This window comes from Salvia miltiorrhiza, chromosome 5 (genome assembly GCF_028751815.1).
Source record: "Salvia miltiorrhiza cultivar Shanhuang (shh) chromosome 5, IMPLAD_Smil_shh, whole genome shotgun sequence".
Classification (NCBI taxonomy): Eukaryota; Viridiplantae; Streptophyta; class Magnoliopsida; order Lamiales; family Lamiaceae; genus Salvia; species Salvia miltiorrhiza.
Genome location: NC_080391.1, coordinates 41262454 through 41280443, shown reverse-complemented (window position 1 = coordinate 41280443; position 17990 = coordinate 41262454). Strand labels below are relative to the sequence as shown.

The following is a 17990-nucleotide window of genomic DNA, read 5'->3' as shown; positions in this document are numbered from 1 at the left end:
TTTAAATTAGAGTTTCCATACTTCAATTTTATATTTTAGGACTTTATAAATATATAATTTAAAGAATAAATTAATTTATATCAGGAGGGCCAAAAAGTCTGAAAACCTCAGGCTTTTTAGCTCGACGGGCTATTTGGGCGGGCTTTTAGGCCCAATTTTTTCTAGGCCTCATATTTTTTAAAGCCCAGTCTAGCCCTAAACTTGGGTGGACCAAGTCGGCCCATCGGGTCAGATCGATTTTGACAGCTCTACTAATTACACACTCCTTAATTTCACTATTATTTTTTTTGGTCACAAATACGTGTCTACTAATTATGCACTCCTTAATCTCACTACTATCTTTTTTGGTCTTATTACTGCCTCTGCCTCCATGTCTTAAATGAAACTATATGAATTGTAATAAAAATTGATGAGTGTATTGTTAATGAATAATTTTAATTTAGATGTAGTGTTAATAATGATTAATTTTATTGTATATGGTTGAATCTTCAATTACTTAATCCCAATTTGATAACAACAAATGACAGAGATTACAGGGAAAAGTTCATGTTCACTTCTTTTATATTCATAATATTAAGAATCTCTACCTTCTTTTATATTCATAATATTAAGAATCTCTACCTTGACCAAGTGGTAAGGGGCTAATGTCTAAGGTCTTGGGCTCAAATCTCCTATGACGCGCCCTTTAAATTTTTTTATTTAATATTATTAATTTATATAAAAAAAAAAAAAGAATCTCCGCCTTGGACTCGTCAAATTTTTGGCACTCTTAATAATTTCCCTTGTTTGTTTGTAAGCAACACAGCCCCTATAGATGATCAGAAACCTAAACGAAAAACATGAGAGATGCAATAAAATTCTAACATAAACATAAACATGATTAGTCACTGCAAAAATGAACTCTACTGTTTTCCTTCTTACACTAACTCAAGAGTTCATGTCTAAAGTTCATAAACAAATTCAGCAGATACAGTGGTGGAAGAATACTACGTAGTATTTGGTTGAGGCTCAATCTCTTCTCCCCCCTCAGCAGCTTCCTCGTTCGCCTCCTCCCCCTCTGCAGCTTCTCCGTTCGCTTCATCCACCTGAGACGCATGAGGTGGCAAAATCCGTGTGATGATCTCTACAAGGTCGTTGGCCTTATCTTCCATACGTGGCTCTGGCCCACACTCCTCTATGAACTGGTAAAATTGAGAAAATAAACATGCAAGAATCCATTACCAATGTTGAGAAATGATGATACTGGACTTCTAAAAATGTCTATTAAAGAAGAACCCAAGACAACTTCATGCATTGAAACCAGAGTAACCTAAACAACAACAAACAGAAAAGAATACCAAATAATCTCATATTCGCCACGAATTATCATAAACCCAAGGCATAGCAGCTCAAACTGATTCAGAAAAATAATAACTTCATCTAGTATTTGAACTAAGGGCCACACTGATTGATTTACCAACTTTTAATATAACTTGGATAGGAAAACTCAACATAAGTGGATACACAACATTGGTAAATTTCACAATGTGGATGGCTCTTTAAACTAGAAGATGCAAACAATCTGAAAAAACAAAGTACGAATGGCAATTCAACAACACAGCAGGGATTAAAAACAGAGCAAAGAATAGGAAATCGATAACAACAAATGACAGATTACCGGGAAAAGCTCAGGTTCACTTCTTGGTCTTATATTCACAATATTAAGAATCTCTGCCTTGGCTAGCTCAAATTTTTGGCACTCCTCAACAAAGTTATCAATAATTTCCCTTGTTTGATTGCAAGCAACAGTCCCCTCTAGATAATCAAAAACCTAAATGAAAAACAAAAAATATGAGAGATGCAATAAAATCTAAACATAACTTCATGATCATAACTACGAATTCCTAACGTTGAACTCAGATTGAGATACTGTTGCAATAGCTCGAGAGGCATCCTTTCCAGCCCCTCTTGATCTCAAAAGGTCAAGCACTTCAAAATTAGTGAGAGCACCAGCACTGGCCTCAACTCTGAAATAAATTAGAGGAAAAGGTAACTGCCTTCTGTGTTAATTCTCTGAAAAAGGTAACGGCTTTCTATGTTAAATTAGTAGAAACTCTTTACGTACACTTTCATCGCCAGGCTGCTTACTTCTTCAAGTAATAAAACTTATTATCAGTAAATTATGAGCTTTCACTGGCAAGTGATTTTCGTCGCAAGCAGGGAACGAGGGAGGGGTTGCGCCGACGGTGGTTGCTTACGACGGTACTCGCCGGAATTTGAGAAGTGAAGGTGGAGAAAGAAGTTTAGGGATTAAACAAATTTTGGGGATGGTTGTGCGTGGGAATCAGAGGGATTTTAATTAATGCTGGGCTTAATTTAGTTCATGGGCTGATACTATTAATAAGGGTGTGGGCTGTGGCTGTTTCCTTGGGCTTACTTGATTAACGATGGATCTTTATTTAATAGGGTAATTTTAAATATAGCCTCCATTTTTCTCACATAGCCCCTTATTAAAATTATTATTATTATCTATATATAATATGAACATATTTTACCCGAAAAAATTTTAGCAGTTATTTTTTCAAATTTTATACTTTGAAAAGACGTGGGTTTCAGCAAAAACTCAGTTGTTCTTCCAAAATTTCAGCAACAAATCATTTTTTTTTTCAAAATTTCAATCACATTTCGGAAAACACAATAACAGAAACGAAAATTCCAGTAATAATTCAACAGCCACGCAAACAAAATTAATTGAAAATCTTCATCATAAAAAGGAAAATGACAGATGATAATTTCTTAAGCAATTGAACAAATTTGTTTTACCCAAGAAATTTCCTAATTCAAAATCTTGAATGCGCTTTTTTCTTTTTCTTCTATATTAAAGAGAAGATGAAATTTTGAATAGAAAATAACTTCAATCTGCTTAAGAAATTGAACAAATTTGTCTTGCATAAGAACTTTTCTTGAATCTTCTTTTTCTCTTATTAATTGAGATAAAAGAACTTGAATAACTCCGATGAAAGAAAAAGGGAAGAAGAAGCAGAAGCGGTGCTACATTTCCGATGCTATTGTAATTTCAACGCATTCACTTCAACGATATGGGGCTATCGACACTTTCAACTATACATAATTCTGAAAATTGCAGTTTCACCACTATTGTTTATGAGAATTCAGAAGAAGGTAATGAAATTATTTTGCAAAAAAAGAAAGAAAAAAGAAGAAGAAGATAATCGTTGCAGAAAGAAGACGAAGAAAATGAAAAGGGCGACGTTGTAGAAAGTAGAAAAGCGCAAGAAGAAGAAGAAGAGGACGCAGCGGCGCTGCATCGAAAAAGATGAAATTCATGGAATCTATATATATATGAAACACCAGTTTCTAACGGTAACTTTTTACCGCCAGATTTTCTCTCTCCTTCTATCACTCATTTTATCACACTTTCTCTCTCCTAACTCCCTCATCTCACACGTTTCTCTCACCATCTTTATTATATGATTTTTACCAAATTTTATCTCACTTCTCTTTTTTCTTTTGATTATTTTCTAGAAATCATCAAATTTGATTCGTGAAAAATATTCAATATGGATGTTAAATTAAAGATCGTGACAATATCTTTAATTTGATATAAAAATTATATTTAAAAAAATTGACATAAAAAAGTTAGGGTTAATTGCACCAAATATCACCAACTTTGTCCGAATTTCATTTTTCCCATAATTTTAAAAAATTCCATTTTTTATCACAGATTGAATTAATTGTTCATTTTTCCCACGAATTTTTGCTCTCCTCAGTTCGGAGATGACATGGCGCTGACGTGGCTCGCCGACACACGCCACACACGCTCCACTCCAGCGATTGAAAAAATTGCATTTTCGATCATCGTGAGTCTAGAGAAGAGTCCTACAAGATCCTTGAATTAATAAAAGAGTAAACTTCCTTCTACAAACCCATCTGTTTATTGCTTTCTTTTCCATTTTATTCATGTAATAAGCTAGTAACATTGTCCCTACGAAATGAGAAAAAACAAATGGAAAGAGAAGCCAGCCGCAGAATATGGTTCCGAGGAAATTGAAATTCTTCTCGCAGCAGTATACAACACAGTAGTTTGAAATCATAAAATTAATTTATTCCTCTCTCCTCTCTCCTATTTCCTCTCTCCACTCTCCACTCTTTTTTTTAATATTGAAGTCACGTTAGTATTTTTTTAAATCATATTAGCTCATTTCAAAGCTCTTCAATTTAAAAGTATTGTTTTTAGAGTAGAATTTAAATTAATTTAATATAAATTTATAGCTGAATAATAAATTATATCATCTTAAAAATTATATTTCAGAAATGGTTTAAATTTATTAAATCTTTAATTATGTTTTATTGTTTTTTATATTTATTTGTATTAACATATCTACTTATATCAAACAACATATTATGTATTACGGATATTTTAATATTTTCTATCAAATATGATATTAATATGACGTATAGTAAAAGACATCTCAGTCAAGCATATCCCACCTTATCTCATACCGCGTATCAAATGAGGCCTTAATATTATATGATTTGTGATTAAGAATTCGCTAAAGTATTTTAGATATATTATTTCTTTCTTAATTATCAATTATTCTTCATTCTATAATTACATTTAAATATATAACCAATTATATTGTTTAAGCGTATTGATCTTAAAATAATTTGTTAATTCTTCATTACAACATTAATTTAGGAATGGCGGTTTACTTTTAAAATGTTTTAATTTTTATTTTACAATTTTAATATTAGATATAAATGATAAAATATCCAAAGAGAATTCTATAAATTTATTTCTATATTATTGCTCCTAAAGAAATTGAGATTAAAAAAAGAGAGAGTAAATTTTGATACTATATACTACTGATCATATAAGTATAAACATGTTGCAGAATTAATATATAAAAAATAAAAAAATAAAAATAAAAATCTTGAAATGAAAGTAATGAAATATAGATGACGATGAGATAAAGTAATTAGTTAATTTTTTTTAATTATTTTTATAGATCCACGAAAAAATTACTTTCTATGTTGATCCATGTTTCACTACATATTTTTCCGAAATTAAAACTGTCGTAGAAAAATTAGTTACCGGGCGGGAAAATAGTTTTACTATGATTAAGTTTTTACGTAAATAAGATAAAATTTCAAATCTATATATATATATATGAAACACCAGTTTTTGTTCCCGCCAATTTTTCTCTTTCCTTTCACTATGCATTTTTCACGTTTTTTCTCTCTCCTCTCTCTATCTCACGTTTTTTCACTATTTTTCATACAATTTCTCTCTCTTATACTCTCTCTTTCAAATTTTAGTGATTTTCTTAAAATAAAAAAAAAAATTGATATATGGAAAGATATTCTATATGTATCTTAAATTAAAGATAATGACAAGATCTTTAATTTGGTATAAAAATCATAAAATATGAATTTGAAACAAATAAGTTATTGTAATTAAAAAACTTATGGTAATTATTTTTCTCTCTCCTATTTCTTTTTCTCTATGCTTTTATATTTTTATCTCTTCCTTTTTTTGCACTATTATTATTGTTGTTGTTAATATTATATCGAAATTATTTTATTGTAATTTAATAATTGTTGTTATTATATTTTTTTTTTCTCTCTCTCTTTGCTACAAAATTTATCTTTTATCTTTCATCTTTTGATAAAAAAATTAATTTAGAATGAATAAGTTATGATAATTTAAAGTTTTAAAATATTACTCCCTCCGTCCCGGCTTTTGGTATCTAGTTGAGAACAGCACGAGTTTTAATAAAGTGATTGATGTTTTGTTGTGAGTGGAATAAGGGTCCCACATTTTATGTGAGAGATAAAATAATTAAAGTGGAGTAAGGACCCCACCTACTTTTACCAAAAATAGAAATGGATACTAAAATGTGGGACAGCCAAAAAAGGAAAGTTGGATACTAAAAGCTGGGACGGAGGGAGTAGTATTTTGTTCTTTCCTCTCTACTTTAATGAGCGTTAATTTTCTCTTTAATGACATGTTTGTGTTTACATATATTTTTTAAATTATAATAGTTTAAATGTAATAGAGGTGAAGAAATATATATTGGTTCATTTTATAACTCTTTTTTTAAAATAATTTTTTTGTATTAATGTTAATTTAACTTTGTAGATGAAATTAGTATATATATATTAAAAATATAATTTCAAATTATTTTTTTTATATTTGTGAATTATTTATTTATTATGATGCATCATACTTTATAATTATAATAAAATATAATGCTAATTTTCATTATCAAATATTTATTAATTATTTAATAACTATAATTGTCATTACACTTTATACAAAGTTGAAAATTTATGTTTTTAAATCCAAAATTTTATTGAGTAATTGATGTCGTTTAATTTAGATACTCGCCGTGCATCGCACGGGAGATCGTTCTAGTTTTGAATAGAAAGTAGGGTTTTCACTATTCTTTCTTCGGTTTACTTGTATTTGTATTTCTTTTAATTAATTTTGGGGAATTTAAAGATGGGCTTTCAATAAGTTGATTCTTTGAGCCCAAATTGAATCGAATCTTTAAATTCCCAAAACTAATATATTAGGTTTATGCTAATAATTTTGTTTAATTTAATTAAAGATCTAAAACTATTAAATTAAGTGTGGGATATTGATTAAAATTATAGAACTTTAAATATGGTTTATAATATTTTTTTTATCTTTGTGTATGAAAATATTTATTTATTAATTATAAAATGTCTAATATTTTATAATTATAATGCTGATATTAATTATAATTATTAATAATTTAAATATTCATATAATATACTTCATCCGTCCACAAAAATTAGTCATTATTCATTTTTAGATTAAATGGTGGGTCTCTTTCTCCACTAACAATATAATTAATTATCATTATTAACATTAATTTTTAAATGAGACCTCTTCTCTACTCGCAATATATTCAACTATTTTATTAAAATTTATATCGTCTCATTTTAAGAATATTTTTTGTGGACGGATGAAGTATAACAAAACAACTCCAATGACTATATTTTAGCGGCAAATTTCAAAATTCAATTGTGTACTATTTTTGGGAGTCAGTTTTTTTTTTGACTTGACTTGGGGGAGTTGGGGAGGAGGAGCAGTGGGGTTTATGAGTCAGTTTTTCAAACATATATTCATGCAATTTGTTGTTCGGAGTTCGTTTTAAGAAATATATATATCTTAACTGCCTAACTTCCTGATATATTCAAATGTTATCATAAAATCACGTCATCAATCCTATTAACTATGTTATGTCACCCACTAAACATTTTTGAATTCAAATATTTTTGTTTAGTGCTGCAAAATTTAAGAAAATCAAAACAATAATTAAATATATATTTTTGTTCAATCTTTCTTTTTTGTCCTATGTTTTTAATAAGATATAGCATAATTATATAGTTGGGAATTTGATTTTATTCTTAGTTTAATTTTTATTAGTATTTGCATTCGTAAAATGCACGAGAAATATTTTTATATTTATTCATATGTAAAATTTATATAAACTCAATTATTATATAAAAAATTAAAAATATAATTAAAAATATATTTTTAATGGAATATATTTAAGTTGAATATAGAAAAAATAAAGAAAAACCGATATTATAATAAATATCCTCACACATAACTCATTATTTACACCATGTGTCATTGTACTTCACATATAATTATAATTTTCTTATTACTCTCTCCTACTTTTTGGACACATATATCCTCAACAAAAGTTAGTTTTCTCTCCTATTTTATTATAAACTAGAACACCCACTCGTGCGTTGCACGGCAAGTGTTGCACGTTGAGTGTTATTTTCAAATAATATTTTAAATAAATAAATATGAAAATAAGACATGATATTCATATAAATTAAATTTAATTATAATTAAATGCAAAACAATAGCACACATATTGTCATACATTTTGACAAACTTCCCTATACACAACATTTGTAGTAGTAGTATCATCATTTCTACCATCTTCAGAAAGCAATATTTTAAGTCCTGCTCGACTTCGTACTCTTGACACTGCAACGTACAATTGGCCATGTGTAAAAACTGATCTTGGCAAGAATAAACCAACATGAGAAAACGATTGCTCTTGACTTTTGTTGATCGTCATTGCATAAGATACAATCAGGGGGAATTGTCGTCGTTCAAACTTAAATGGCAATCTTGGATCAGCAGGAGTCAATGACATTCTTGGAATCAAAATTTTTGTATTTGCATTATCTCCCGTAAGAATTTGTGCTTCCAAAACATGTTGTCCAAGTCTTGTTATTTTCAATCGAGTTCCATTGCACAATTCATTTGCATGATCAATGTTCCTCAACAACATAACCGGAGTTCCAACCTTCAAATATATTTCATGATTTGGTACTCCTGAACATTTGATGCTATTCAAGAATTCTGGGGTATGCACCTGTTGTACCAAATCAGTGATTGAATCTGATCTTGAAGTTGAGTCTGAGCTTCTATATAAACGTCTTTCACTTTTGTTCAAAGAAATCATGTATTGATTTACAGATTCAACAGCATTAAGAGTAGGAGCAAGTATTGTTCTCTCTTGTAGATAACTTGTATCTACATTATTGGAACAATCTGATGGATAAATGGTGTTAACTATGTGCTCAATTGGATTTCCAGACCATTTTATCAAAAAATTTGTTCGAATATCAATATTGACATTACCATCATTCGCACTTCCAATTGTTCCATCACCTATACTCGCAATCCATTTAGAGAACTCTTCCAACTCCACAGCTTCAGCACTGGAGCCCATATTTTTAAGCCTCATATTTTTTGTCAACCGTAAAACCTTGCAATATCTCCAGAGATATGAAGAATTTATTGTTGCAAAAACAATATCTTGCCTACTTCCTTTTGGTATAACAGGTAGTATCTGTCTGAAATCACCCCCGAACACAACTGTCTTTCCTCCAAAAGGGGTGGATGCACTTGACGGATTGACAAACCGCATTATATCTCGTAGACTTCGATCCAATGCTTCAAAACAAAACTTGTGCATCATCGGTGCCTCATCCCAAATAATAAGCTTACACTTAACAATCAATTCTGCAAGTGGAGAACTTTGATTGATGTTGCACATGGAATCCTCATTGACATTTATGGGAATTTTGAATCGTGAATGACCTGTTCTTCCACCAGGCAACAACAGGGACGCAATTCCACTCGAAGCAACATTTAAAACAATTTCTCCCTTTGACCTTAGAGCTGCTAAAAGAGTGTTCCATATGAATGTTTTTCCCGTACCTCCATACCCATATATGAAAAACATTCCTCCATAATTTGACCGTGTCGCATTAATAACAGTATCATAAACACATCGTTGTTCATCGGTAAGCTTAGAAATCAAAGCTTTGTGTTCATTTGTTAATGCTTTTCGATCATATCTTAGTTCATCACTGATCAATTTATTTTGATCAGTTTCGAAGAATTCAGAACTTGGATAAGGAATGCCTTCAAACTCTCGCAAAGTCCTTCCAAAACTACTCAACAGTTTTTCAATTTCCACAAGTGTATAACACTTGATTTGATCTTCAGTTAGTTGTAGTTCTGCAATTTTAAAAATATATATATAATCCCATAATATAATGTAATTATAAAAAAGAAAACATGTAAAATGATAATATAAAACTCTGTAATGATTTCACCTGGATGATGCAGCATAGTTCTTTGATTGTATAAGATATCATCTGATAAATATATCCAGCATGCATTCCAAACATCTGCTATGCTTCCAAAAGAGTCGGACGACAATAATGTGACGAATAACATTCTTAAAGACTTAGCAGATGCCCAACAACTTGCTTCAACTATACCATCAATGTATTCTCTATCATCATTCAACAATCCCATTGCATAGCAAGCTTCCTTAAATGAACCATATACAATCCCATTAACAGTTCTTATGTCCGCATAACATGTAGGTCCACGTACTATGTTGAGTAAACATCTCAAATAATACATTTCTCCACTCCCAGGAGGTAAATAAACAACTCTTCCAATCGAGTACCTTTCTTTTCTTAGTTCTCATGCATTTATTTTCTTTGCGTGCCAAACAAATCGTGTTGGGAATTCTGCATATGTAAGTTTCCTTGCTTCTGGATATATCTTATTTGCCTCAAACCACTTTAAGAACTTGGTTTGTCCAATTGTAGGTTTACTCAAAACCTCATCTAATGTATCCGACTCTGAAAATATTATGTTTTGCTCATTCGGAAGATGAAAACTTAACCTTTCAACGGGAGGATCTTTGTACTGTATTTTAAATCCAAAGATTCGCCATGCAGCCTCACATGGTGATATGTATCTGCAATCATAATACATATTCACTTCATCCACATTCTTTTCCATATGTCCATCATCCGTGCTCTTATAGAAACATGCAGTAACACGATTATTTCCTTTGTTGATATACTTGAACAAATATTTGATCGACCGTGACTGATTGCACCATTCAACATTTATATGTGCTCCATACTTCATTAGAAGATAACGATTGTGCGGAACAACATATCTATTGTCCAAAGGCACACCATTCTTCAAAATTGTTCTCCCATTATTTCTACGCCTATATACTGGATAACCATCTTCATCAACACTCGTTGTCTCAACATATTTTTTGGGAAAATATTTTGTGCAACGACCATTTGCCATGCAAGGCGAATTTTTATTTGCTACTCCACATGGACCATGAAGCATGAAATCATGTACAGCTGTATAATACTTTAGATCTAAATCCATGTCCGGTATTTCAGCTGAAATAATTTCGTTGATATTATCTGGTGAAGGATTTCTATCTTCATTCCAAAGGAAGAGCAGAATATGTGTATGTGGAAGTCCTCTTTTTTGAAATTCAATAGTGTATACAACTGTGACAATATAAATATAGAAATATAATAAATTAATTTACGAAATCACATAAATATTAATAAAATAATATAATGCATAAAGTAATAATGTAATCTAAATATAATACCTGCTCTCACAATGCCGAATATTTTCTCTTTACGTAGATCATTAATCAAATTATTCAACTTCATTTTGAAAACCCGACAAACAATATCAGGGCGGTCTTCCGGTTTCAATCCTCGTTTTTCAACATATCTAACAATCTCAGGCCACTTTGGATTACATGTAAATGTGATGAATAGATTAGGATATCCAGCCCATTTACATATAGCCATCACATCTTGATAATTTTGCACCATGTATCGAGCTCCCCCAACAAAACTTGATGGCAATATCACTCTTTTTCCTCTGGTTGCTGGATTTGTTTCACCTCTTATTAGAGCATCTGTGAGGCCTTTATACAAATCAGCCCGCATTTTTTTCTGATTCATGCGTATATACATCAATCTAGATGATTCAATCATAGTGTATGCATCAACCACAAACTGTTGGAATAGACGTTTAGAAGTCAAAATTGTCGTCGCATCAGATTCTCTTTCATGCAACCGAAAAGCAAAGTAATCTTTCATAGTAACAATACTGCAAGCGTTATTACCACTTGAACTTCCCGGCACATTTAAAGGAATATCTTCACGAAATCCATCTTCACCATATGGGAATAACAATGGATACTGCAAACCAAGATACTCTGCATGTAATTCATTAATGCGCTTGAGTTCTCCGGTTTGTGTTTCAACAATTAAATCTCTATCCCCCATTGATTCATCAAAATCACCAACTACTAAAGCAGCCACTTCAGATACGGTTGGTAGATTATATGTTCGAGCATCACCATGTCGTCTACCAATAAGCTTTATCTTGACATCAGATTGACCTTGATCAATAATCTTCTCTTTTGCCATTCTAAATGTCTTCACTAACACATTATTTTCATCCAACATTATCTTCAAATCAGAAACAATTTCAGCATGTAAATTGTTTTTATCACTTTTTTGCCTACACAAATAAAAATAAATAACTTTACATAACTAAAATGAAATAATAATAATAATAATAACAATAATAATAATAATAATAATAATAATAATAATAATAATAATAATAATAAAAATCATTACATACTTCATGTAAACATTGTAGTTACCTCACAGACTGTATCCTATTAGCAACTTCATTTTCTGTATCGTAAATATACAGTTGAGCAAATTTTGGTGTAGCACCTTCAGATGGTATTAAACTGCCCATCAAATGATAGTTCTGACCATGCAATCGAAATGTTGGCGGTGAATTGCCAGTATTTAAACTCAAATCAATCTTTTCTCCCATTGATGTAAATGCAAACATACTATTATAAGATCGAATATGATCTTGAAAATGTTTGCTCTTTGCATCTTTTCCATGAAGAAAGTTATGCAACAATGTTGGAGGATGATTAATTTTTGGAAGTTTTACTTTATCACTACGACAACACAATGAGTACGTTGGATTTTCAGTATCGCAAGACTTCCCTTTTCTTTCATCATACCAAAATAATGCATTGCAAAATTCACACCGACAAACTGGATCACCAAGATCGTAGTATTCTGTTAAATTAAATTTAGAATTAATCATTAACCATTAATAATATAAATTATAAGTATACAAATAAAACTAATTAATACCAAAACATTCATCATAATTAAGAAAATTTAGTTACCTTCTTCCGAAGCAACCAAATCTGACAGATAATCCGTGTCATTTGACGCTTCATTTGTTAAATCAATGACTACTGATCTTCCATCATTTCTTTCATTTTGAGATTGACGTTCATTTGTGCTCGTGCTTGCATAATCCATAAATGAAGAAGATTTTTTGGGACATGGTTCATCATTTGTTAAATCAATGATTTCTGGAATATGTCTACTCCCTCTACAATAATTTGTTTTTTTTGAAGCATGCTCCATGTTATCTGCAAAAAAGAAGTAAAAATCAATATGTGGTTTCCTAATTTAAATGTATAAATATATTTAACTATAAAAAATATATAAAAAAAAGCTAAATTATTTCTTGGCCTAACGATTTTTCTTTTATTTGTAAAATTTAATATTAAAAATGTAAGTATTATATAATATACGGTAATTTTTTTGCGCGTTAAATACAAAATTTTCCGCTAAAATTGAATGCAACAGTTTGAACAACTGTAATATTTAAAAAAACGTGTCAGTTGTCGAGACTCATTCAAAGTTTTGCCAAAATTGAAATTTGCTTTTTTTAACAATTTAATCCCAACTTGATTATGCCCATAACCGCCGAACGGCAACAAATAATGGATAATATCGAGTATTTTTGTAAATTGTATCCTTGCACCTATTTATTGGCGCCCACTAACCCTTGCACTTTATTAAAATTTGTAGTATTTAAAAATACAAATATTTTAATAACAAATGTCTAGCAGATTCAAAAAAAATTACATAATTAAATATGTATATTATAATTCGTAATGCGTATCCCATATATAATATATTTGAAAATAAAATATATTTGAAATGGTAATTCAAAAATATATTACATTTATAAAATTACAAATATATTACGTATGTAATTTACATATATATATACATATATATATATATATATATTATAACATATAATAAAAAAATATAAATAAAATATATTAAATATTTTCGATATACAATATCACATGTGTATAATCGACTTTAATGGATTGTTTATAAACTAATAAACGAATAATATGAACGATGATGTGTAATAAATACTACACCTACTGAAAAACAAACAATGAATAAATAAGTAAATAAAACCAATATGTAAATCTTTGTTATTGTGCATATATATGAAATGACAGATGGTGGACTAATAGATCAAGTATTCATTTTGTTCGGCATCTAGTAATGGGTAAAATCATAAGGTATAAATCGCTAGTATTCATCTTATAATACATTAGTATTTATTACTTGGTTCGGCACCAAGTATTCATTTTGCAGACGTGCAAAATCGCTAGTATTCATTTTATATCTTTAGTAATAGGTAAAATACATTAGTTGAAAATCGTAACTAATATCATTATATCAACTCAATTTTGGGCTAAAATCAGTGAGCCCAAATATCAGCCCAGTAACCTTACTCAAACCCTAATTTGTACACTATAAATATATCCACTTCACCCACTCAAACCCTAATTTGCACACTATAAATATATCCACTTCACCCACTTAGCTAAAAAAATTCGCAGCCTCACCTCTTCTCTCTCTCACAAAATTTCGCAGCCACACCTCTTCTCTCTCTATATATACTCGCAGCCTCTCTCCATTCTATATGCTTCTAGTTTTGAAAATATACATATAGGTATAAGATTTACATAGAAGCTATGGATGTTGTTGCGATTCATTTTATTTGTTTTTGTTTGGTTTTTGTATAGATTTTGCTGCAATTTATTTTATTTTTTTGGTTTAGTTTTTGTGATTATTTTGATAGATCTATTAATATCTACACAAAGTATTGCTTAAAACAAAAGTTCTTTATTTTTTCTTTGATTATTTTTTCGATTACTTGAGTTTATTCCTTTAATTTGATAGATCTATTTTTTTAAAACAAAGTTCTTTAATTTTTTGTTGTTATGTTTCATTTTCTGGTTTAGTTTTTGTGATTATTTTGGTAGATCTATAAATATCTACACAAAGTATTACTTAAAACAAAAGTTCTTCATGTTTTCTTTGATTATTTTTTTGTTTATATGTTCTTTATTTATATTTTTAAGATATCACTTCGTATAGATTTACATAAAGATGTAGATTTATGAATATTTACATCAAGATGTAGATTTATGAATATCTATATGTGAAGTGATGCTTTTCTTTATTTTTAGTTACATAAATATGAATATCTACATGAGAAGTGGTTGTTTTCTTAAATTTTTTTCGCATTACATATATTTTTATAAACACAGTTCTATATTTTTTTCGTTGATTTTTTTTAATTATTTTTTTAAGCATCACTTCATAGATCTATCTATCAATTTCTACATTAGATCTATGAATATATACATGAGAAATGGTGCTTTTGTTTATTTGTCTTTCACTTAAGTCATTTTCTATGCAAGTTTGATGAAATATTCATAGCAGGAGTCAATTACTTCATTATCTATAGAAGACTGTAAACAGATAAGTAAAACTACTAATGTTTTAATTCATTATATGCAATTTATTTTTTTGCTTATGAATTTTATCATTTATGTATCAGGAATCATTCAAGATACTCGTACAAACCAACGAATTCACGGGTTAGTTTAAAATTAATTTGCAAATCGTAATTAATGCAAGCATGATAATCAGAAAATATAGAATCATATGAAACTTGTAGATTGAAAGAAAACCAATTGCACTCAATCTGGTATCTTCCACCACCAACGCAACAACAATCAGCTCTATCAAGCAATATGAATCAAAACATATAACAGCAACACAATGGGAATTTACGTGGTTCGGATAATCTCTTATCCTACATCCACGGGAAGTAAATCGAAGATTTTATTGCCAAGAATCAAGAGCGAAGTTACAGTACATGAGCAGATCAAAAACACATCTCAATCTCTCATGAAAACACACACCTCTCCACTTTACTTTTTCCACTCAGTAAAAGATGAAGAAGAAAACGAAGATGATTACTCTCTAACTGAAACCCAGCTGCACTTGTTCTGTTTTGTTGATGAAGACCTATCTTGAATAGAAAGAAACTCATCCAACGGCTGAGATTGAAGTCTGCTCCAACAGCTCCATATTCAACTAACAAACTCATACAATATTTGCTGATAGGTCCTTAAGAAAATAACCTTTAAGACCTTCAAGTTCCAGTATATTACACAATCATCCCAACACTCTCCACCTTGGTTGTGTAATAAAAGCTTCAACTTCCTTCCAATCTGCCCCAGTACAGGGCTATCATCATGTTTAAAGAACTCACTGCCGCCTAAGCAGCACATTTACAAGTTTCAAGCAATGCTTGAACTTATCAACAGTTAAAGCTTTTGTTAGCATATCTGAGGCATTATCCTCAGTACCAACCTTAACAATTTTAACCTTCCCCTTATTCACAATATCTCTGATAAAGTGGTACTTAACTTCAATGTGTTTGCTCCTTTCATGAAACACTTGATGCTTAGTAAGGTGTATTGCACTTTGACTGTCACAGTTTATCTTCACACACCTTTGTTTGATTCCAAACTCAGATAATATCCCCTTTAACCACAATGCTTCTTTCACAGCCTCAGTTAATGCCATATATTCAGCTTCTGTAGTTGAAAGAGATACTACAGGTTGGAGCACAGATTTCCAGCTAATAGCTGATCCATAGAGTGTAAAAATGTAACCTGTTTGTGACTTTCTTGTATCCACATTACCTGCGTAATCTGAATCTACATACCCCTCTAATATATCTTCTTTTACAGGACTATGTTTCCTAAACATAATACCAACAGATGATGCTCCTTTAAGATACCTCAGTATCCACTTCAAAGCTTCCCAATGACCTTTTCCTGGATCACTCATGTATCTACTTGTGACACTTATAGCATGAGATAAATCTGGTCTAGTGCATATCATGCAATACATAATACTTCCAACAATATTAGAATAGGGTATATTCCTCATGTACCTTTTTTCTTCATCAGTCATTGGCCTTTGATCTGAACTGAGTTTGAAATGTTGCCCCAGAGGAACCTGCACTTGTCTGGATTCTGCCATCTGAAATTTCCTGAGTATCTTCCTTATGTAATCTTCTTGGAACAACCACAGTGTACCAGCCTTTCTATTTCTTAAGATATCCATACCCAAAATTCTCCTGGCCTGCCCCAGATCCTTCATTTCAAACCTAGCTTTTAGATCCTGCTTCACCTTTTCTATTTCATCTCTGCTGCTCCCTGCCACTAACATATCATCTACATATAGTAGAAGATATGTCATTCCATGTTCAGTTGTGTTCTTGATGTATACGCAGCTGTCATAGTCAGATCTCATAAACCCTATAGCCTTCATGTGTTCATCAAACTTGAGGTACCATTGCCTCGAGCTTTGCTTCAGGCCATAAATTGATCTCTTAAGCAAACACACCTTGTTCTCATTACCCTCAGCTATAAAACCCTCTGGTTGGATCATGTATATATTCTCTTCCAAGTCTCCATTTAGGAAGGCAGTTTTAACATCCAACTGCTCCAATTCCAAACCTTTTTGAGCAACTATAGCTAGCAATAATCTGATAGATGTATGTTTGACCACAGGGGAGAAAACCTCATTGAAATCTACACCTTCCTTTTGTGTAAATCCCTTTGCCACCAATCTAGCTTTGTACCTTAGTTTCTCAACACCATCAATTAGCTCCACCTTCTTTTTGTAAATCCATTTACATCCAATGCATTTTTGTTTCTTAGGCTTGTCCACCAGTATCCATGTCTTGTTCTTATACATAGATTCCAATTCTTCATGCATTGCTTTGATCCACTGATCCTTTTCCTTACAATGAACTGCTTCTTTATAGTTTTTAGGCTCATCATAGTTGATCTCTTCTGCTATGTTTAGAGCATAAGAAACTAAATCTGCATGCCCAAATCTGCTTGGTGGATGAACTTCCCTTCTTACTCTATCTCTTGCTAATTGATAGTCTGCCAGATCAGTATCTTGTTCACCTTCATCTGATAATGCTTCATCTGCATCTGATTCCATTTCCATATCATCTTGTTGCTCATTTTGAACAGGCTCCTTCTGAGTAAACTCCACCTCGAAATGAGCTGCTTCTTTTCTTACAACTTCAGCATCTTCCTTTTCTAAGAAAGGCATTTTCTCCTCTATAAATGTCACATCTCTGCTTATCAAGCATTTCTGATTTGCAGGCTCAAGACACCACAACTTATAGCCTTTCACTCCCTTTGGATACCCAAGCATAACACATCTCAATGCTCTAGGCAGTAATTTATCTTGCCTAATATGAGCAAAAGCTTGGCATCCAAATATTCTCAAATGAGAATATTCAGAATTCTTTCCAGACCACAGATCATTAG

General features: G+C 30.9%; 2 protein-coding genes across 2 annotated transcripts; both read right to left on the bottom strand.

Annotated features, from left to right (window-relative positions):
• Positions 1-847: 847 nt before the first annotated feature.
• Positions 848-2347, bottom strand: LOC131024458 (uncharacterized). The gene is made up of 4 exons (XM_057953968.1): positions 2105-2347; positions 1889-2006; positions 1658-1810; positions 848-1181 (listed from the first exon to the last, which is right to left on the bottom strand). The coding sequence occupies exons 1-4, from the start codon at positions 2110-2112 to the stop codon at positions 987-989; spliced, it is 474 nt and encodes a 157-aa protein (XP_057809951.1). The 5' UTR covers positions 2113-2347; the 3' UTR covers positions 848-986.
• A 5575-nt stretch (positions 2348-7922) lies between these two features.
• LOC131025941 (uncharacterized) lies at positions 7923-12777 on the bottom strand. Its single transcript, XM_057955719.1, has 7 exons — positions 12639-12777; positions 12138-12525; positions 11010-11929; positions 10147-10902; positions 9682-9963; positions 8638-9583; positions 7923-8499 (listed from the first exon to the last, which is right to left on the bottom strand). The coding sequence occupies exons 1-7, from the start codon at positions 12775-12777 to the stop codon at positions 7923-7925; spliced, it is 4008 nt and encodes a 1335-aa protein (XP_057811702.1).
• Between the last annotated feature and the right edge of the window lie 5213 nt (positions 12778-17990).

What these genes read in the sequence shown, in the direction of transcription:
- LOC131024458 (XM_057953968.1), bottom strand. An exon ending in TATCTCAATCTGAGTTCAAC is followed by an intron (nt 1,811 to 1,888) that starts GTTAGGAATTCG and finishes TTTTTCATTTAG; the next exon opens with GTTTTTGATTATCTAGAGGG. An exon ending in GTGAACCTGAGCTTTTCCCG is followed by an intron (nt 1,182 to 1,657) that starts GTAATCTGTCAT and finishes CAATTTTACCAG; the next exon opens with TTCATAGAGGAGTGTGGGCC.
- LOC131025941 (XM_057955719.1), bottom strand. Translation starts at nt 12,777, where the DNA reads ATGGATTATGCAAGCACGAGCACAAATGAACGTCAATCTCAAAATGAA. An exon ending in CTTAAAGTGGTTTGAGGCAA is followed by an intron (nt 9,964 to 10,146) that starts ATAAGATATATC and finishes TCAACATAGTAC; the next exon opens with GTGGACCTACATGTTATGCG. An exon ending in AACTATGCTGCATCATCCAG is followed by an intron (nt 9,584 to 9,681) that starts GTGAAATCATTA and finishes TTAAAATTGCAG; the next exon opens with AACTACAACTAACTGAAGAT.